At 46.6% G+C, this 22,089-nt stretch overlaps 2 protein-coding genes across 2 annotated transcripts in view; both read right to left on the reverse strand.

Annotated features, from left to right (window-relative positions):
• The window catches only part of LOC141258122 (cytochrome P450 2J5-like), a 78,623-nt gene that overhangs the window by 16,989 nt on the left and 39,545 nt on the right, over positions 1 to 22,089 (reverse strand). The window contains exons 5-7 of the mRNA XM_073673126.1: positions 18,401 to 18,583; positions 18,174 to 18,315; positions 102 to 289 (exon numbers count right to left, since the gene is read on the reverse strand). Of these exons, the coding sequence (XP_073529227.1) occupies positions 102 to 289; positions 18,174 to 18,315; positions 18,401 to 18,583 (513 nt within the window). The remainder of the gene's footprint in view (positions 1 to 101; positions 290 to 18,173; positions 18,316 to 18,400; positions 18,584 to 22,089) is intronic.
• On the reverse strand, positions 1,457 to 4,214 carry LOC141257842 (zinc finger MYM-type protein 1-like). Its single transcript, XM_073672855.1, has 2 exons — positions 4,055 to 4,214; positions 1,457 to 3,742 (listed from the first exon to the last, which is right to left on the reverse strand). The coding sequence occupies exon 2, from the start codon at positions 2,912 to 2,914 to the stop codon at positions 1,457 to 1,459; it is 1,458 nt and encodes a 485-aa protein (XP_073528956.1). The 5' UTR covers positions 2,915 to 3,742; positions 4,055 to 4,214.

The following is a 22,089-nucleotide window of genomic DNA, read 5'->3' on the forward strand; positions in this document are numbered from 1 at the left end:
TGCTTTTTTATTATATTGTTCAGTATAAAGGGGGGGTCGAAAAGGGGTTATCCAGTAGAAGAACCCTTTAAACAGAAAGATAGCTTGTACCATGTGCATACCTTCGGTAGATTAAATCCATGTAACTTTGTGTCTTTCATGCACTTTCTGACTACCCCAACAGATACAATATTGCCGAAGCGTTGAATCTCATGGATAACTGCATTGGTGTATGGCAGCCGCTTCCTGTCTTCATAACAGATCACGTCACAAGGAAGAAGAGTAGTATCCAACTCCATATGCACTTTTTCTAGACAGAAAGACAAGATCATTTTAATAGTACAAAAAAATTGAGGATACAGATATCAGCCCTACACACAAAAATAAGAGGCACACATAGTAAAACTCTCAATTTATACTAATGTTACATTTTCTAATGTACTTTGCTTATCAATTTACTGCATGAGTGGTAAGTGATTAGTGTAAAATGCTGCACATTCCCAGCATCAAGATAGCTCAGCTTCAGCCACTAGGCTGCGCTATCTGCCGCTGGAGCCATGTGACGCTCCTTTCTTTCTGAGCCATGCAGTGCCCAAACAGTAGTTTATGGCCATATATGAGGTCATATATTGCCGTCGTTTGGAAAAATTGTGGGGTGCTTTTCTCCTACTAAAACTTGTGAAAAAGTGAGACACCAAAATGAATTCTTTGAGAAGAATAATTTACACCATATTGGTGCCTCATGGACTCTATAATTGAAACATTATGCCCCAAAATCATTCCAACAAAATTTGTGCTCCAAAGGTCAAATGGCACTCCTTTCCTTCAGAACTCTGTGTGTCGAAGCTTCAATTTATGATCACATATGGAGTATTGCCGTACCTAGAGGAATTATGAAACAAATTGCTTTTTCTTCTAAAATCTTCGGGGAAAGTAAACATTTTTAGCTAAAACAACATATGATTGACAAACATGTGATTCTACATATTCACAGCTTAGTGAAACACTTGTGCAGTCAAAATACTCAGTACAACCCATAGTAAATACCTAGGTGGGGTGTAAATACCTAAAACGCCTTTTGGACAGTGCCGTAACTATAAACTTCGGGGCCCCGGGAGCAAAACTTCATAGTGGGGCCCCTCAACATTTCATTCACTAGAGGTTGTGCGGAACGTGGTGAGCCTGCTACGCATTGTTGTATACCACACACAGGCTTCACCACGGTCCGCAAGACATTTAATAGATTTTGTTTATGACGCAAGTTTTAGAAGTTAAATATTCAGTGAATATGTTTGGAAAATTAATAAGGTGAATAATTCCAAATATTGCACAATTTTCAAATAAGTATATGTTTATTAAATATTAAGTAGTTTTAAACAGTATATATTGAAACTTTGTTCACTTAAACATATCATTACTTAAACATTACCAATTTGTTCAGTTTTAAACAGCTACTTAAACATTTGTTTCCTAACTTTCAGAGAAGCGAATTCATCATTACTTTGTCAAAGTTGATCTGTTGAGCTCGATCATTCTCAATTGAAAGTAAAGCTAAGCTGCTGAGTCTTTCTTGAGCCATAGTACTTCTCAAGTAGTTTTTTATGAGCTTAAGCTTAGAGAAGGATCGTTCAGCCTTAGACACAGTCACAGGAACAGTCAAATACATGATGCACGCTGTGCAAACGTCTGGATAGCTTGATGAAAGTGAAGAATGCTCGACTATTAGGAAATCAGCAAATTCCTTAACACTTTTCATTTTTTCCAGTTGCTTTTGAAACAATTTTTTTACTGAACATAACTGTGAAGGAAAGGCTGGAGTTACATCATCTGCAAACTTGTTAACAAAATCAACAGCTTTTTTGTGAATATCTCTTTCACTTGCACTGGCCAAAAAATCAGGTTGTATTACTTCATAAGAGTCAAGAACAGCTTTCATCCCTTCAAAGCGGCGATGAAGTTGAGTACAAAGTGTGTCTACCATTGGATAGAACACAGTAACTCGGAAACAAGTTGTTGGGTCTGCTAATCTCTCGTCTTCACACAACTCATCAAAGTGTTTCTTCACTTTCCTTACTCTGTTCTGGTGAAATTCATTTTTTATTCCCCATCGACTACACACATCTGATGCTTCAGAAACAAGTGCTTCGCACCTTTCACGCATTTCGGTTATCTTTAACAATGCATTACCCAATAACTCATATGCAGACAAGAGGTCCATGGTTTCAGATTGTAAGGATTTCGAAACGAGGTTGAGAGTCTCTAAGACTTCACACTGCACAACCAAAAGTAATACAAAATCAAAACTTTCAAGTTTGTTCTTTAGCTGCTGTGCTTCATTTCTTTCCTTACTTTTTTTGGAACTCAAAGTTATGCGAGTAAGACTTTTCATCACGTCACAAAACCTGTGTTTCAGTGCATACACTGCATCATGTCTGCCAGACCAACGAGTTGGATTAAGAGTTCTCAGTGTTACTTTCGATTTCGAATTCAGTGAATCGGGCTGAGCCTCGATGCAGTACACTGATTTCAAATCTTGCCAGCAAACAATACTATTACCAAAAAAGCAATATACACTTTGAATTGTTTCAAAAAACTGGCTCACCACTCGGTTCTCTTCCACAGCATCCTTCAACACTAAATTAAGGTTATGAGCAGCGCAGTGCACAAAGTATGCGTGTGTGGCTTTTTCTTTAATACGCTGCTGCACTCCATTGTATACCCCACTCATGACTGCAGCACCATCATAGCCTTGTCCCCGGCATTTGGTCAAATCCAAGTTTTTCTCTTTCAATGAAGTTATTATTTCTTCTGCAAGACCTTGCGCAGACTGATCTTTTATCTCTCTGAAGGATACAAAAGTTTCACATATTTTGATTTCAATAGGTTTCCCCTCTTCATCATTAACTATTTTGACATACCGGTAAACTTCACTCATCTGATCAATTTTAGCTATGTACTGGGTGGTATCTAGGATCAATGAAAAAAGCAAGGAATTTTGAAGCTCAACTAGAATTTCATCTTTGATTTGTAAGGCTAATAGATCCACGAAACACAAGATTACATGTTGCAAGTGTTATTGTCACATTCAGGATTCTTTCAAAAACTTTACGCCAAAAGCTTCTTTCACTCTCCACATTTTTGTCGAAAACGTCTTCTAAAGTACCACGTTTCCGCCATTGCTCATAAACTACACAAGCATGTGTATGGCTTTTGGATGCTTCATGAACTGAAATACGTTCTGAAATATGCTTCCAGTCTCGAACTCCGGTTGTTGAAAACAGTAATACACGATTTCTGTATTCAAGTGCTTCCGACTGTGACTGAGGGAATAGCCAACATGGCAAGCAGTAAACACAATCTAATTTTGTTGAGTAACATAACCAACTTCTTTTAAGCTTCAACCCTGACTTTGTGTTGATAAAATAATAATTACTTGAAAAAGATCGACCTTGTTGATTGATATCCTTGGGAAATGGTCCGTCAGGCTGTATTGGAGCAGACGCTATCAGCCTACGTTTCTTATCATGATTTTCAATCACAGTAGGAAAGGCGTCGTAGTAGGCAGAATCTTCATCTTCCAAAAAATTTGGCGTATCATTGGTGGGGTCTGTTAGATCTTCTTCGCCTATAAATGTTTGCTTTTTCGAGTCATTATCATTATTAAGGTTGTCTTGTTCCGACGTATCTGAATTTAATTTTTGTGAGATTTCAATATCAGAAGGATCCCCTTTTTTTTCATTTTCCTCCAAAGTGTCTTCCAGACCTTGGGTAGTTAATTTATTCGTACCAAAAAAGAAAATAATTAAATTAATAAAAAATTATTTTTTGAACACAGGTTTTTATAACGTACTAAAAACGTGTTAATATGCGTTAGTATTCAGAAAATGAAAAATTTGAATGTAAAAGTACAATATAATAAATTATAAAGAAATTAAGTAGGCTAGTTTCAGTTTTGGAAATAAGTTTTTCTTCTGCATAAATATTTAAGAATAACGAATAATTGAATAAAGACAGCGTAGTGGCCGTAATGTAAACAAACATCATGCAAATGTAACCAATCAAATCATACACATACCTGTCTTATCATCATTCCTTGTCGAGTGGTTTTCAACATCCAGCCATGCTGCTAAGTTCTTAGAACTTTTTTCAGCCTCCAAGTTTCTTCTTTTCGCAGTCTGCCTTTTTTTATTTCCACTTGGCTGGTGCCCAATTCGCTTCATAATAAACGGTTTTACACACACAATCACAGACTAGTACCGTATTTTCCAGCGTATAAGACTACTTTTTAACCCCTGAAAATCTTCTCAGAAGTCAGGGGTCATCTTATACGCCAGGTGCAGGGCGCCGCCTACTGACAAAGAGACAGTGCGGCTGCCCAGAATATGTGCACTGTGTCCAGACATCAAATACTACAACCCCCGACCACAGGTACAGCAGTCACTATTGCTCCCTCCCGGTTGTGAGGAGAGTGGGGGTTGTTGTACACAGCTCTGATTATTGAAAACAAGAGGCAGATGACTGAGAAGATAGATACTGCATGACCTGGAGCCGGAAGAAATGTGTGATTATGGAGACTTCCCCCTCCTCCCCTCCCCCTCGCAGCAGTATAGACCTATAGCAGGACTTCTCACAGTTTGTCACAGAGATATTTGTGTCTGCTGAGACTGTCTCCTCTCAATGATGCTGAGAGTTTGTTACAGTCAGTGTGCACTGTGCCTGCCTTGCCAACTCTCTGTGATCTCCAGACTAACATATTGTTGCAAATCTTGTGCTATGAGACTCTCAAAGCCAGTGCAGCTTTCCATTCATTGACAGCTGACAGAGCTCCTGGAAATGATTGAAATGATAGTCTCTCCTGTCTTCCAGGTGACATTGTCCGACAGTGTGGCGCCCTGCTGTGCATTGGTGCCACAGATCCCAGAGGGGTGCATGGATGGACTTCTCCACAAGAGGCCCTCACAACATTCACACACCTCCACCCTACCACCTCAGACCACCAGAGGGAGCCCGGATAGGGATATATAAACTGGAGGGTGGAGTTAGGCAGTTAGTTCCTGCAGAAAGATGAGCCTGTGAGAGGTCAGTCTGCAGTGGAGCTAAGGCAGTTCACAGTTAGGAGTCTAGAGAACAGTCTACCCAGGGAGCAGAGTTAGTTCCAGTGGAGAGTTCAGACTCAGTGAGCTCAAGCTTGTGAGCCCAGAGCGTGCCGACGCTCCGAGAGCGGCGAAGAGCAGTGTGCCTGCTGCAGTGTGAAGCCTAGTGAGGGCCCCGAGCGTGGCCGAAGGCGAGTGGAGTGAGTAATATAGGGGGCAGAGGAGCTTAAAGCAGGCTCACCCCGATTAATCTACAGTGGACACCGGGTCCGCGCCTACAGGGGCCTATATCCCCAGCAGGAATAACCGGTACCCCTGGCGAACTATATGTCCCAGGTCCACCAGAAGCTGACTGTTATACCAGGGCCAGGAATCACAGAGGTCCCAGAGACCAGGGAGTGTGATCTCCAACAGAAGGCCCTACTACCAGGTCAGCAGGTGCAAGACAGAGACCAAGTTAGGCCTAGCTCCACGCAGGTCAGAAACTTATCAAGGAAAGGCAAGGAACAGGAGGCCCTACACCCGCTCACTGGGGAGAGTCCTGATATGCACCCTTCACCCTGAAGTACCCTGGATCGTGCCTGAAACACCACCAGTAAAGGTACTGAAGTGAACTCCGGTGTGCGTGCCTATTCTTTCTCTGACCCGGCTGGGTCCTCTCTGTCCTGCACCCCTACACTTACGCTGCCCTGAGACCCCGCTCCACCTGTGGGGAGCTGTACGTGGTAAAGGGTATGCATCTTTATGTGTAATGCGATTTACTTGTCTGTAATCTACACACATTCTCATGCTTCCGTCCTTTTTCCTGACTAGAACTAGGGGAGCTGCCCAGGGACTACAACTATCCCTTACTACCCCTGCCTTCTTCACGTCGTGCAACATCTCCTTCGCCTTCTGGTAGTGTGCTGGTAGTATAGGCCTGTAACGTTCTTTGATGGGTGGATGGTCACCTGTGGGGATCTGGTGTTGTACCCCCTTAATCCTCCCAAAGTCAAGTGGGTGCTTACTGAATACCTGCGCGTATTCCTGAACCACCCGGTGTACACCCTGCTTTTGATGGACAGGAGTGGTGTCTGTCCCAACATGGAGCTGTTGACACCAATCCTCCACCTGGGTTCCGGGGTCATTATCCTCCACTTCGTCTGGTGAGGTTAAGGACTCCGCTGTGTGTATGGAGTTGTTATTTACTGTGTACAGTTTGGCAACAGTGGCATAGCATGGTAATCTGACCTCGTCTTCCCCATAGTTGAGAAGACGGACGGGTACCGTCCTGTTGCGTACGTCCACTACCCCTCTGGCAGTTAAGAGTGTAGGTCTATGCTCTGAGCTAAGGGGCTCTACTACCGCCTGGTAGCTCTGTCCTTTGAGACCTATTGCTGCTCTACACCAAATCAGCATTTCACTCATTGGGGGAATCACAGTGGGTACCAGGTCTGTCACCCGTACATTACCAACTTCACCACCTGTTAGCTTTACCCGTTGCTGATACATAAGAGCTCGGATCTCTTTCTGGGGTGCCCTTTTCTGCCCTGGTCTGGCAGTGTCAGCTATCTGTTGGAGCAAAAGCAACACTTCTCCCAAACAGTTACTAGCAATATTGGTGCCAAGTACCATATACAGTTCTGTATCATCAGAAGTAGTCTCTACTACAATGAGTCCTTGGTCCTTCAGCTCCACTCTCCCCACCTTTACTGCCACATCCTTAACCCCGACTAGGGGGAGGCCGTTTGAGGCATATACGGAAAGATTTGGATCTGGCGGGTGGAGATTGTCTATGGACCAGAACCTTTTGTAGAGGACATCAGGCATGATGGTTACCTGAGATCCAGTGTCCAGCAGGGCAGGTGTCGTGATGCCGTCCAGTATAATGGACAGGAAGGGTCTTCCTCCCACGAACCTGCGGTACCAGTTGGATGGGCCTGGGGGGTCTACTCCTGGGTGTCGGCCCTCGGCCCCAGGGTTTACTCGTTTAAAGGACAGTTCCGCACTTTGTGGCCTGCCTTCTGGCAGCGGTGGCAGATGAATTCTTCTTGAGGGTGTCATTGGTCGTTGGTCCTTCCACGGGGCGGCGTTGTCCTCCTCCTCCTTCTCATCCAGGGGACATCCTCAGGGCTGTCGGCTAGCAGGATCCTTCCTTCCGTCTCAGGCTCCATCCGTAGCTGCAGGGCACTCATCACAGAGGTCAGGTTTTTAGTCAGCTGACGCACTTCTGAGCGCAGACTGTCCAGTTCACTAGGGGGCGCGGTTTGCACCTTGGCTTCAGCCAACGGGGAAAAGGTGGACACTACGGGCACTGGGGTGGCCCCAGCCTGATAACATTGGATAGCAGTACCTGTTGTTTCCAGGGGTTGAAGTCCATTTATAGCTATGTCCTTAAGGGTGTCAAAGGTGGCATCTGGATGATCCAAGGACCACCAACGCACAGTCCTGCTCTCCTCTTGGTACCTCAGTCCCCGGATAAACTGTTCCTTCAGCATTTTGTTTTCATCAACGATGCTGGTTGGACTAACCTGTTTCAGAGCTCGCAGGGCCCCTTGTAAACGCCAGGCATAGTCCCGAACACTGTCCTCCGGTTTCTGAGAGCAGTTGTAGAACCTCATCCGGAGGTCTGTCTCAGTGCGATTCTCAAAGACAGTCTGTAGCTTTTTAAAGATTCTGGGAACAGACTCCTGGTCTGCGGCCGACCAGGTCTCTACTTCTCGCTCCGCAGCACCAGCCAATTGTCCCAAAACAACAGCGGCTCTCTGCTTGCCTGTCAGAGTACATGTCCAGTATACCGCAGATCTTCCTCTTAAATCCAGACAGGGTATCTGGTTTGCCGCTGTACCGGGGGAGCCACTTCGCTCCAGGGATGTACAGTAGGGCCATGGGTATGACAGGGGTTACAGGCTTGCTGGTGGAGCGGCTGCTTTGGCCTGCGCGGCGCCTGGCGCGGGTTGATCGTCAGGGCCATTAACTGGTACTCCGGCGTTGCGCTGCTCTTCCGACATTCTGGCGCCCCCCTAGCGAACCGTGGCCTACCTTCTTCTTGTTTTCCGGTAGGCCGCAGCTCCGCAGGTGACTGTCTTCATCTAGGACTTTGCGTCGCTTGCGTCCTACGTCAGGGCGCTCCCTTGGACCTGGCGCTTCCTGGGTTGACGTCGAGGCGTGGGGTGTGTCCGGGACTTTGAGCGCTTCAGCAGGTATGCCTACTAGTTTCCCGCGGTTACGCCCTTCTTCCCGTGCGGCGGCACAGCAATGGCAGCGTTCTTCGCCACAGTTAAATACACAGTTCTTATTAAAAGCGCACAGTACCCGGTGGCAATGGGCACAACGCTCCGTCGTTGACGCGGGCACGAAATCCTGTTCGTGACTCCAGGAAGAGATAACGCGCCCAGGGGATATGGACGACTCGGCGCCTGGGCCTTGTTGCCTGGTTTATATGGAATACGGTGTCCAGTATAAGGCTTTTGGGGTGAGCTTGTAAAGCTCCTCTGCCCCCTGTGTTACTCTTTCCACACGCCTTTGGCCACGCTCAGGGCCCTCACTAGGCTTCACACTGCAGCAGGCACACTGCTCTTCACCGCTCTCAGAGCGTCGGCACGCTCTGGGCTCACAAACTTGAGCTCACTGAGTCTGAACTCTCCACTGGAGCTAACTCTGTTCCCTGGGTAGACTGTTCTCTGGACTCCTAACTGTGAACTTCCTGCCTAACTCCACCCTCTGGTATATATACGTCTCTATCCGGGCTCCCTCTGGTAGTCTGAGGTGGTAGGGTGGAGGTGTGTAACTGCTATGAGGGCCTCTTGTGGAGAAGTCCATCCATGCACCCCTCTGGGATCTGTGGCACCATTGTGCAGCAGGGCGCCACACAGCTAGCTACATATGGCCCAAACTTTACCTACCATGATGTTCAATGGCTGCATGATTTTGAGACTTTAGCCATCTTCAGATGAGCAGACTTTTCTCCATGTGTCCAGCTGTGCTGTGTGGTTTCACACTGTCTCATCCTTTGCAATTTATACCATTACCCATAGTCTTGCCCTTAGCTATTTTCTGTGATAACCTGCAAGTTAACATTTGCTAAAAGTCTTTTGGTTGACTATTCTTCTTGACTGACATGTGCAGACCTGTGTAGGGTAAAAAAAAGGACTGTGTGCTGTGTTTAGCATGCAATAATCAATCAAGGCGCATACCCACTGCTACACTCTCAACATATTTTATAGTCAGTGGCGTACGGTCCATAGAGGCAGACCACGCCATCGCTATGGGGCCCATGAGTAGTGTTGAGCCACCCCAATAGTGTTCAGGTTTGGTTCGTCGAACACCGTTAAAACCGATGGCAGGCAAACAAAAACACATAGAAACACATAGAAAACACATAGAAAACACCTTCAAAGGTGTCCAAAAGCTGACAAACTGCTCAGAAGACACAACTAACACACGGAAAAGTGACAAGTACATATAGTCATGCGAAAAGAAAAGAGGTGGAGGAGTAAAAGGAGGAGGAGACACAGATATAGGCATATCATGCCCTTCTAAAATCTAGAAAGGCTGGAGTAAAAATCTAAAATCAGCCTACCAACACCCAGACGCCGTGACAAGAAAATTAAAAAAAGAAATATCTTTAGGTAGAATTGCGGTTCCATTCAGAACACTTTCCTTACAAGACATAGTGGTATCCCCGTTGGGAGTCGTGCCAAAAACGGAACCCAATACATTCGGACTAATCCACCATTTGTCATATCCAAGAGGCAGGTCAGTAAACGACAACATCGACGTGGAACCGTGTACAGTAGTATATACTGTACCTCCTTTGACAAGGCAATCAGGCGGGTCAAGAAGTTGGGAAGGGGCACCCTAATGGTCAAAACAGACATTGAGGGGGCGTTCCGGTTACTTACTACCTGTGCCTCCAAATAGTGTCTGCCTATTGGGTTGCTTCTGGGAAGGAGCATACTATATAGATCGCTGTTTGCCCATGGGGTGCTCCATATCCTGCTCACTATTTGAGGCGTTTAGTTGCTTCCTCAAATGGGTCGTCATGGACGTTTCTAAGGGGTCACATATACCTCGATGACTTCTTATGCCTGGGCCCAAAAGATTCGCCACAGTGTGAATACACGCGGTAGTCCACCTGTGAGAAGGGGAGAGCTGGAGGGAGAGCGGACATCACAGAGCCGAGGGGTTAGATGGAGAACGGAAGAAGGAAAGAGGGCGAGGGAGGTAAGGGAGTACAGTTTAAGGTCGACCTGAGCTCCCCCACGTTCCTGCTGGGCGGGGAACAGCCCTGGGAAGAAAAGCCGCTTGCGCATCCCGTTGAGGTTACGGGCGCGAGCGGGCAGAGGGACTACACTGGAGGCTGGAGTGCGAAGCCGACACGGCCAGGTCGTTCCTGCCCATGCGACCTTCGTGTTGCCGGGTTTGTGCCAGAGCCACGTTGGACCCTGACGGCCAGCCCCCCTCTCCCAATACTGGTGCCTGTCCGCTGGTGGGTCGAGACCCCCCCCACGGTGGAGGCAGGTCTAAGCTCTGTAATTTAAATTGGCTCTGTAATTTGAATGAGTACACTTTAAATCCTTTTACAAGGATCTATTGGAGGGCAAATCTGGTGCCAGCAGCCCCGGTAATTCCAGCTCCAGTAGCGTCCATTAAAGCTGCTTCAGTTAAAAAGCTTTTATAAGGATCGAGCTTGGCATTCCACCGCAAGGCATGCTACCGCCAGTCCCAGCCCCTTTGCCTTAGGGCGCCTCCCCAATGCTCTTGACTGAGTGTCCCGGGGGCCCGAAGCGTTTCCTTTGAAAAAATTAAGTGTCCAAAGCACAGGTGGTGTAGCTTGCTTAACGGCTGGGCTACTCCGCTTACTAGCAGACACTGCTACTAGGCCCAAAGTATTGCCTGGGCTAGATGCAGTTCAAAATTTGTAATTAGATCTACAGGCGGTGTAGCTAGCTTAACAGCTGGGTTACTCTGCTGACTAGCAGTCACTGCTACTAGGCCCAAAGTATTGCCTGGGCTAGATGCAATTAAAAAATTGTAATTAGATCTACAGGCGGTGTAGCTTGCAAAACAGCTGGGCTATTCCGCTGACTAGGAGACACTGCTACTAGGCCCAAAGTATTGCCTGGGCTAGATGCAGTTCAAAATTTGTAATTAGATCTACAGGCGGTGTAGCTAGCTTAACAGCTAGGCTACTCTGCTGACTAGCAGTCACTGCTACTAGGCCCAAAGTATTGTCTGGGCTAGATACAGTTAAAAATTTGTAATTAGATCTACAGGCGGTGTAAGCTTGCAAAACATCTGGGCCACTCCGCTGACTAGCAGACACTGCTACTAGGCCCAAAGTATTGCCTGAGCTAGATGCAGTTAAAAATTTGTAATTAGATCTACAGGCGGTGTAGCTTGCTTAACAGCTGGGCTACTCCGCTGACTAGCAGACACTGCTACTTAGGCCCAAAGTATTGCCTGGGCTAGATGCAGTTCAAAATTTGTTATTAGATACAAAGGCGGTGTAGCTTGCTTCAGATGGGCTACTCCGCTGGCTACGAGACACTGCTACTAGCCCAAAATGATTGGCTGGATTAGATGCAGTAAAAAATTGTTATTAGATACACAGGTGGTGTAGCTTGCTTCACAGCTGGGCTACTACGCAGACTAGCAGACACTGAAGCTTTGGAGCAGACCTCTGATTCCCAGGCTATAGTATGAGTAAACAGCTCTGCAGACTCAACCATCTGTGTTACCCCATACTCAGACGGGCAGCTGGAGACTTGGGAGCTGTGAGGAAGCAAGTGCGATTGGGGTGACACCTCTGAGGACTGGAGTATTTGTGATGTTGAAGTTGAGGTGGAGGAGAGCTCACTTGAAGGAGCACTTGATATCCATTGAAGCACCTGCTGTTTTTGTGCCTCATCTGGAATTTGTAGCAATGGGCGTGTCCGTAAGAAAGGGATCATATCACATTGTCCACTAAAAGAAGTAGACATCATAGTTTGGCTGGAAGATGGTCTTTCTTCTGCTGATGTTACTGTTGCTTTAACACCTACCCCACGGACACAACCTTTTTTCCCTTTCCAACACGCCTATTCCCCTTTCCACCAGCAGCAGGCCTTTTGCCACTCATTTTGGTGGTTAACTAATTGGCAACTCTGTAGTTGTTTGCACAAAAAACGATGGATGGAAACTGAGCAGAGCTGAGTGGCCAAACTGTGATACTAGCCCAAAAGGATTGGCTGGGTTAGATGCAGTAAAACAATTTTATGAGATAGACAGGCGGTGTAGCTTGCTTCCTAGGTGGGCTACTCCGCTGACTACCAGACACTGCTACTAGGCCCAAAAAGATTTCCTGGGTTAGATGCAGTAAAAAATTAGAATTAGATACACAGGCGGTGTAGCTTCCTTCACAGGTGGGCTACTCTGCTGACCAGGGCCGGCTCCAGGTTTTTCTGGGCCCTGGGCGAAAGAGTCTCAGTGGGCCCCTTTAACACATACCACGATTCATGATGCACAGATACCGCAGAGAAATTATATATTGTAAATTCTACAATAGCTCAGAAACCGACGAATCGCTCCATACAGGACACTGGCCCCCATATAACGCTCCATACAGGATACTGGCCCCCATATAACGCTCCATACAGAATACTGGCCCCCATATAACGCTCCATGCAGGCTGTGCCCCCACATAATGCTCCATGCAGGCTGTCCCCCCTCATATAATGCCCCATGCAGGATGTCACCTCCCATATAATGACCCATGCAGGATGTCACCCCCCATATAATGCCCCATGCAGGATGTCACATCCCCCCTCCCTTATATTGCCCCATGCAGGATGTCACACACACCCCCCTCTCTTATAATGCACCATGCAAGATGCCACATCCCCCCCTCGCTTATAATGCCCCATGCAGGATGTCACACACCTCCACCTGCATTATAATGCCCCATGCAGGATGTCACTTCCCCCCCATATAATGCCCCATGCAGGATTTCACATCCCACCCTCCCTTATAATGCCCCATGCAGGATGTCACACTCCCCCCATAAAATGCCCCATGCAGGATGTCACTTCCCCCCTCCCTTATAATGCCCCATGCAGGATATCACATCCCCCTCCATATAATGCCCCATGCAGGATGTCATACCCCCCTCCCTTATAATGCCCCATGCAGGATGTCACACACCCCCTCCCTTATAATGCCCCATGCAGGATGTCACACACCCCCTCCCTTATAATGCCCCATGCAGGATGTCACACACCCCCTCCCTTATAATGCCCCATGCAGGATGTCACTCCCCCCCTCCCTTATAATGTCCCATGCAGGATGTCACATCCCCCCCCTCTCTTATAATGCCCCATGCAGATGTCACATCCCCCCTTCCCTTATAATGCCCCATGCAGGATATCATACACACCCCCCTCCCTTATAATGCCCCACGCAGGAAGTCACACCCCCCCATATAATGCCCCACGCAGGATGTCACCCCACCCTCGCTTATAATGCCTCATGCATGATGTCACACCCCCCACCCCACCATTTAATGCCCTATGCCCCCATACAATAAAAAAAATCCAATACTCACCTCACTTCTCACCTGCTGCTGCCGCTGCTCCGGACTCCAGCGTCGCCGGCATCTTCCCGCTCTGCGCTGTGACGGCTCAGGAGAGAGCGCAGTGTAAAGACATCACCGCGCCCTCTGACCTGAAACGTCACAGTGCAGGAGCGGAAGAGACAGGAGTTGCTGTGGAGGCACGGGGAGGGGTAAGCATTGTGCCGGGTGCCGGGGCCCTGAGCAAGCGAGGGAGGGTGGGCGCTGACACCGGCACCGCACCGCTCACGGGTCCCATTGCGAGCAGGGGTGCGCGATGGCAAGTAGGCCCCCCTGCCTGCTCAGGGCCCCGGCACTTGCCCGTGTGCGCCGGGTGCTGATGCCGCCCCTGCCGATGACTTCCAGACACTGCTATTAGGCCCAAAAAGATTTCCTGTGTTAGATGCAGTAAAAAATTAGAATTAGATACACAGGCGGTGTAGCTTCCTTCACAGGTGGGCTACTCCGCTGACTACCAGACACTGCTACTAGGCCCAAAAGGATTTACTGGGTTAGATGCAGTAAAAAATTGTTATTAAATACACAGGTGGTGTAGCTTGCTTCAGATGGGCTATTCCACTGACTACCAGACACTGCTACAGGCCCAAAGGGATTGGCTGGCTTAGATGCAGTAAAAAATTGGTATTAGATACACAGGTGGTGTAGCTTGCAACACAGATAGACTACTCCACTGACTACCAGACACTGATACAGGCCCAAAAGGATTGGCTGAGCTACATTTTGCCAAATGCTGTGAAAAACACTTGCACAGCACTGGCACAGACCTGCCTGGCAAAAAGTGCTAGGAATTGCTGTAACCTAGCCCTCAAAAGGGCTGAAATTACAACTAGTCCCTACTCCCTAAACCTATCTCTCTATGTAACTGGAAATTCGCTCGCAATGCACACAGTTATACTGTATAGCGCCCACAGCAGCAGCGGTGCCGTCTAACACTCAGCTGCAGCAGTGAGAAAATGGTGGTGATGGGGAAAATGGCTTGGTCTTATAGGGCAAGGACATGTGACATACACAGCCAATGACACATGCCCTTGTTTGTGTGAAAAAAAAGCACTTCGCTGCATGTGTGTGCTGCTGATAGGCTGACAGACTGCACCGCCCCACTGTAAATGCGGGAAAGAAAAAAAAAAGGGAGATCGGCATTATTTATGCAGAGATCCATCCCCTGCCCCTCCCTCCGCCCACTCTACACTGAAACTGTCTATTAACATTGATTAACAGTATTACTGTGAAAAAATCCAGTTACGCTTTTGCTGCACGAACAGTTATCGAGTATAACCTCGAACATCCGAATTTTTTGCAAATCATTCGAGTTCGTCGAATGACTCGAACACCGCCCAAAACAGCTTGAATTTGAGATTGGCGAACAGTTCGAGTCGAACAATGCTCATCTCTACCCGTGAGACAGGGGGGCCCCGGAGTCGGGAGAAGGAATGCACCGTGACCTCTGCAAAACTTGTGTGTCTGGGTGCAGAGGATGACTCATTTCTCTGTTTAGAACAGGAGAAGAGGCCCTGCCCACCAGCCCCGTGCCTTCAGCAGAGCAGACGAGTGGCTGCTTCCAATATGGCCCCTGCTCTCCTTGTTCCCTCCCCTGCTGTGTACATTAGAGCCCTACTCTTCTGCCCTGCAGTAACAGCAAGACAGCTCTGCAGTCGGGCCCCAGGAGGAGGGGAGGCTGCACCAGCGAGAGGGTAAGTCCATCTGTACTATGTGTGGGTATAGGTGTATGCATGTCTAATATGTTTGTATGGATGTGTGAAATATGTCCTGTGTAGATTTGTGTACATATGTGCAGGGCTGCCATCAGGGCATTACTGCCCTTACTGGCGTATAGGCCCGGTGAGCAGAGGGGCCCGGACGGGCCCCCCCTCTGCTCACCGGGACCCAGCGAACTGAACTTGCGTCCTCGGACGCACATTCACTTTAAATCTATTACTGTGCAGGAAACTTCCGCAAGGTGATAGTTAACAGCCCCCAACCATTCACATGCCGACAGCTGATGTCAGCGCACACGTCACCGGCGTATGACATCACTGCCAGCCTGTGATTGGCTGGCGTCCGCGCCTCAGATGACAAAGAAGAGTCGCCGCTGGAGTGGCGGCAAGCTAAGGAGGAACTTTATTTTTTATTTTTATTTTTTTACTTTTTTGTAAAGCGGAGACGGGGGCAGAATCGTGATGATGAGACACCTGGAGGCAGAATGGTGATGATGAGACACATGGGGACAGAATGGTGATGATGAGACACTTGGGGACAGAATGGTGATGATGAGACACTTGGGGGCAGAATGGTGATGATGAGACACTTGGGGGCAGAATGGTGATGATGAGACACTTGGGGGCAGAATGGTGATGATGAGACACTTGGGGGCAGAATGGTGATGATGAGACACTTGGGGGCAGAATGGTGATGATGAGACACTTGGGGGCAGAATGGTGATGATGAGACACTTGGGGGCAGAATGGTGATGATGAGACACTTGGGGGCAGAATGGTGATGATGAGACACTTGGGGGCAGAATGGTGATGATGAGACACTTGGGGGCAGAATGGTGATGATGAGACACTTGGGGGCAGAATGGTGATGATGAGACACTTGGGGGCAGAATGGTGATGATGAGACACTTGGGGGCAGAATGGTGATGATGAGACACTTGGGGGCAGAATGGTGATGATGAGACACTTGGGGGCAGAATGGTGATGATGAGACACTTGGGGGCAGAATGGTGATGATGAGACACTTGGGGGCAGAATGGTGATGATGAGACTCTTGGGGGCAGAATGGTGATGATGAGACTCTTGGGGGCAGAATGGTGATGATGAGACTCTTGGGGGCAGAATGGTGATGATGAGACTCTTGGGGGCAGAATGGTGATGATGAGACACTTGGGGGCAGAATGGTGATGATGAGACTCTTGGGGGCAGAATGGTGATGATGAGACACTTGGGGGCAGAATGGTGATGATGAGACACTTGGGGGCAGAATGGTGATGATGAGACACTTGGGGGCAGAATGGTGATGATGAGACACTTGGGGGCAGAATGGTGATGATGAGACACTTGGGGGCAGAATGGTGATGATGAGACACTTGGGGGCAGAATGGTGATGATGAGACACTTTGGGACAGAATGGTGATGATGAGACACTTGGGGACAGAATGGTGATGATGAGACACTTGGGGGCAGAATGATGATGATGAGACACTTGGGGGCAGAATGATGATGATGAGACACATGGGGGCAGAATGGTGATGATGAAACACATGGGGGCAGAATGGTGATGTTGAGACACTTGGGGGCAGAATGGTGATGATTAGACACTTGGGGGCAGAATGATACTGCATGCAGTTCAAAGCTCCTGCCCGCTGCAGCCTATCAAAAGCTGCAGCAGTCATGTGTCTAGTAGAGCGTTGACATACCTTATTTTTTGGACCATAAGACTCTCCCTTTTTTTTCTCCCCCAAATTTGGGAGGAAAATGGGGCTTTGTCTTTTGGTCCAAATGTAGCTTACCGGGGAGGTGTGGTGGTGGAGCGGGATCGCAGGAAGCAGGGTCCCTCCCTCAGGAACTCGGCAGCAGAAGTGGTGCGATGCTGCGGGCCCGGTATCGGGGGGCAAGCAGAGCTTTCCTGGCAGCCTTTTTCCTGAAGCCGTGGGCCGGTTGCGCAGACTGGGATCTCGGCCCAGCCAAGATATCAACCACGCCTGTGCCGCTTTCAGGGATCATTTCCCTTCAGAAAGATGGTCACCGGAAAATCAATACACTCCGCTCTGCCTCACCGCTGGCACCGCAGCATCTCACCACTTCTGCCGCCACTGGGAAAATCACATTCCCTGATGCATCTATTTCCCAGAGCCTCAGTCCACACAGAGTTGAGCAGCACAACAGTGGAACGTGATAGTCGAGTGGTATGTTTGCTTTCTTTTATTAGTCCGTACTCTCTCTGTGGTGATGGGGACCATTGTGCGAGCATTCATTCTGTGTTTAGGGGAATTGTACTGGTGAGGCCATTATGCTGTATGAGGTGATGTGGGGACATCATACTGTTTTGGAGACATTGGGTTCATCATGTTGTGCGCGTGGGGAATTTCACTGTTGGGTGGGGGTATCATGCAGTGTGTTAGAGGCATTATACTGTATGGGGCCAAAAATGGTGTATTGTAGTGAGTAAAAACAGTAAGGGGCTTAAGAAAGAGCTAAATTACTATGCATGTGCTGCAGTACATGTCTCTCTGCCTATCTTTAAAAGTTATGAAGCATGCCATTTTGTGACTCTTCCAATGCGCCGTGACCCTGCCTACTCCACCGAGAGGGAAGAGGGGCCCAATTAGAACTTTTGCTATGGGGCTCCATGGTTTCTATGTAGGCCCCTGTTTATAGTATATTATGATAGTAAAAAAATAACAATTGCATAACTGATAGCATCACAATATGTCAACACAGAAGTATTATTTCACATTCTGCAAGTTCCCCAGATAATATTGTATTCTATTCTTCAGTTACATCATTCACCTTGGATCTCAACAAAAGTAACCAAGTAGAGAAGAGCCCAACGGAGGGTTGTTGTCACCGTCTCTGTCCCAGTCATAAATAAATCTGCTATAAGATGGATCATGTTGTCATCATTATATGTGGAACTGGGGTCATTTTGAGTCTGAGAAGAGTAAATGGACACATAGTAATAAGAAACAAAGAAACACTAAAATACATTTTCAAGTTCTACATAAAATGCAGGTTACCTTTTGTATTTGTGTCAAGTAGCAGTCAATTACATCTTTATCGTCCCCAGGTTGGCATATTCGTAATTTCTTATGCTGCTCAACCTCCTTCTTGATGAACGAACACAGAAAATTATAGTATTTAAATGCCTTCTGATGAGGCCCTGGAAGCACATGGAGAAGACTCGGGACCATGTCATAAATCTACAAAAATCAACATAATTCAGAAGAAATTAGACAATTATCTAGAGTTACCAAAATTTTTTCCAGCTCTCACCTATTACCGTACATCCTGTTGCTGCACCAATGATTTCCTTACACAGCAGCATTGATATGCCATACCCTTGGCATCATTGTCACTGACACTTCTAATTCCAGAAATTTAAAACTGGAGTATCAGCAATATAAACTGACCACTGTGTATTTACAGCACGCCTGGGCTGGTGTCAGGAAAGAGTAAGGCTATGTTAATATTGTGCTTTAGTTTACAGTCAGTGGTTCTGCCAAGGCTGCATCTGAAGCCATGGAAAATGGGATCAAACATTTGCGCTGACAGGTTATTGACTTTAATGATGCACATGAAGTCATATTGTGCTCTGTCGGACAAATTTTTCAGCAGTATCTGCATATTTGAGGCAGGCACCAAGACGCAATCTATCACGTCTTGATGCCCTCCTCAAATAGACGGATATTTCTGAAAATCACATCTAACAGAGCACAATGTGACTCCAACTGCATCATTAAAGTCAATGGACCCACCAGAACAAATGTCTGAATCGAGCTACTGATAGCTAGTCTAAAACATAATGTGAATATAGCCTAAGACTCTGAACCAGAGAAGAGAGGACAGGGATAACAAATAAGCCCTGCCCTCTCTGTCTCTCCTCCCTGCATCACTTGCGCTTTACATGATGTTGCAGGTATAGAGGTTTCATTTGCCCTGCACATGTATTAACCCCTTTACCCCGGAGGGTGGTTTGCACGTTAATGACCAGGCCAATTTTTACAAATCTGACCACTGTCACTTTATGAAGTAATACCTCTGGAAAGCTTCAAGGGATCCCGCTGATTCGGAGATTGTTTCTTCGTGACATATTGTACTTCATGATAGTGGTTACATTTCTTCGATATCGCTTGTGTTTATTTGTGAAAAAAAATCGGAAATTTGGCGAAAATTTGACAATTTTCAAAATCTTAATTTTTATGCCCTTAAATCAGAGAAGTATGTTACACAAAATAGTTAATAAATAACATTTCCCACATGTCTACTTTACATCAGCACAATTTTGGAACCAAATTTTTTTTTTATTAGGGAGCTATAAGGGTTAAAAGTTGACCATCGATTTCTCATTTTTAGAACAAAATTTGCAAAACCATTTTTTTTTTTAGGGACCACATCACATTTGAAGTGACTTTGAGAAGCCTTTATGACAGAAAATACAAAAAATGACCCCATTCTAAAAACTGCACCCCTCAAGGTGCTCAAAACCACACTCAAGAAGTTTATTAACCCTTCATGTGCTTCACAGAAATTTTTGGAATGGGTAAGAAAAAAATGAACATTTAACTTTTTTCACAAAAATGTTACTTTAGACCCCAATTTTTTATTTTTGCAGGGGTAACAAGAAAAATGGACCTCAAAATGTGTTGTGCAATTTCTTCTGAGCATGCAGATACCCCATACATGGGGAAAAAACACTTTTTGGGCACATGGCAGGGCTCAGAAGGGAAGGAGCGCCATTTGACTTTTTGAATGTAAAGCTTGCTTGAATAATTAGCGGACGCCATGTTGCGTTTAGAGAGCCACTGATGTGCTTAAACAGTGGAAACCCCCCATAAGTGATACCATTTTGGAAACTAGAACCCTCAAGGAACTTATCTAGATGAATGGTGAGCACCTTGAAGCCCCAGGTACTTCACAGAAGTTTATAACATGGAGCCATGAAAATAAAATTTTCACATTTTTCCCACAAAAATGTTTGTCAGCCCCCAGTTTTGCATTTTCATAAGGGTAACAGGAGAAATTGCACCATGCAACTTGTTGTGCAAACTCTCCTGAGTTAGCAGATACCCCCCATATGTGGGGGAAAACCACTGCTTGGACGTACGGCAGGGTTCGGAAGGGAAGGAGCGCCATTTGACTTTTTGAATGTAAAATTTGCTTGAATAATTAGTGGATGTGCCCCTGATGTGCCTAAACAGTTGAAAACCCCCACAAGTGACACCATTTTTTAAACCCCTCAGGGAACTTATCTAGATGTGTGGTGAGCACCCTTAACCTCTAGGTGCTTCACAGAAGTTTATAACATGAAACCGTGAAAATAAAAAAATCTAACTTTTTCCACAAAAATTATATTTTAGCCCCAAATTTTTTAGTTTCACAAGGGTAAGAGGAGAAAATGGAACCTAAAAACTGGTGAGCAATTTGTACGCCAATACCCCCATATGTGGGAAAAATACACTGTTTGGGCGCACGTCAGGGTTCCGAAGTGAAGGGGCACTGTGTGACTTTTTGAACGCAAAATTGGCTGAAATCAAGAGCGGACGCCATGTCGCATTTCGAGAGACCCTGATGTGCCTAAATAGTGGAAACCCCCCACAATTGACTCCATTTTGGAAACTAGACCCCTCAAGGATTTTATCAAGGGGTATAGTGTACATTTTGAACCCAGAGGTACGACAGAAGTTGATAACATTAGGTCATCATATTGAATAAGTTGTCATTAGTCTTGAGCGCAAGTGCTTGCTACTTGAGTTTGCATCAGGTACTCGGATATGCACCATGTATCATGGGTGCTTGAGTGACATGCTCGAGTCCCTGCCCTGCATGTTTCACGGTTGTTAGACACGCAAAAAATAACATGCGGGGATTGCTCATGCATGGCACGCGATCCCAGCAACTTTTTTTTTGGCCACGAAGCATATGGGGCAGAGACTCGAGCAGGTCACTCGAACATCCACGATACTCAGTGCATACACAAGCACCCAGTGCAAACTCAAGTAGCGAGCACTTGCGCTCAACACTGGTCGCCATATCGTCATCATTTTTTTTTCTTTTTTTCTTTACTTTTGGAAAAATCCCAACCCTAATACAACCCCAACCCTAGCCTAACCCTAACCCCAACCCTAACCTTAGCCCAACCCTAACCCCAACCCTAGCCCAACCCTAACCCTAGCTCAACCCTAACCCTCGCCCAATCTCAACCCCAACCCTAGCACAACCCTAACCCCAACCCTAATACAATCCTAACGCTAACCCTAGAGTTTATTTTTTTACACCGTTCCTCGTGTGGTATAAGTGATTAGACGACTTTATTCTTCGGGTCGGTGCGATTACAGCGATACCAGATTCATATCGGGTTTTTATGATTGACAGCTGTCACACTAAAAGACACTTTTTTTTGCAAAGACTAGTTTTTGCATCGCCATATTTTGAGAGCTATCATTTTTCCATATTTTGGCCGACAAAGTCATGTGATGGCTTGTTTTTTGCGGGACAAGTTGATGTTTTTACTGGAATCATCTTCGTGTGTGCGACATTTTTGATCGCTTTCTATTCCGATTTTTGGGAGGCAGAATAAACAAAAAAACAGCAATTCCGGAATTGTTTTTATGGGGGTTTTTTTATACCGCTCCGCATGTGGTAAAATTGATAAGGCAGCTTTATTCTTCGGGTCAGTACGTTTACAGAAGTTCCGCATTTATATCTT

The sequence above is a fragment of the Phyllobates terribilis genome, unplaced genomic scaffold, assembly GCF_046119375.1.
Source record: "Phyllobates terribilis strain yellow unplaced genomic scaffold, ASM4611937v1 Scaffold_3__8_contigs__length_932513732, whole genome shotgun sequence".
NCBI classification, from domain to species: domain Eukaryota; kingdom Metazoa; phylum Chordata; class Amphibia; order Anura; family Dendrobatidae; genus Phyllobates; species Phyllobates terribilis.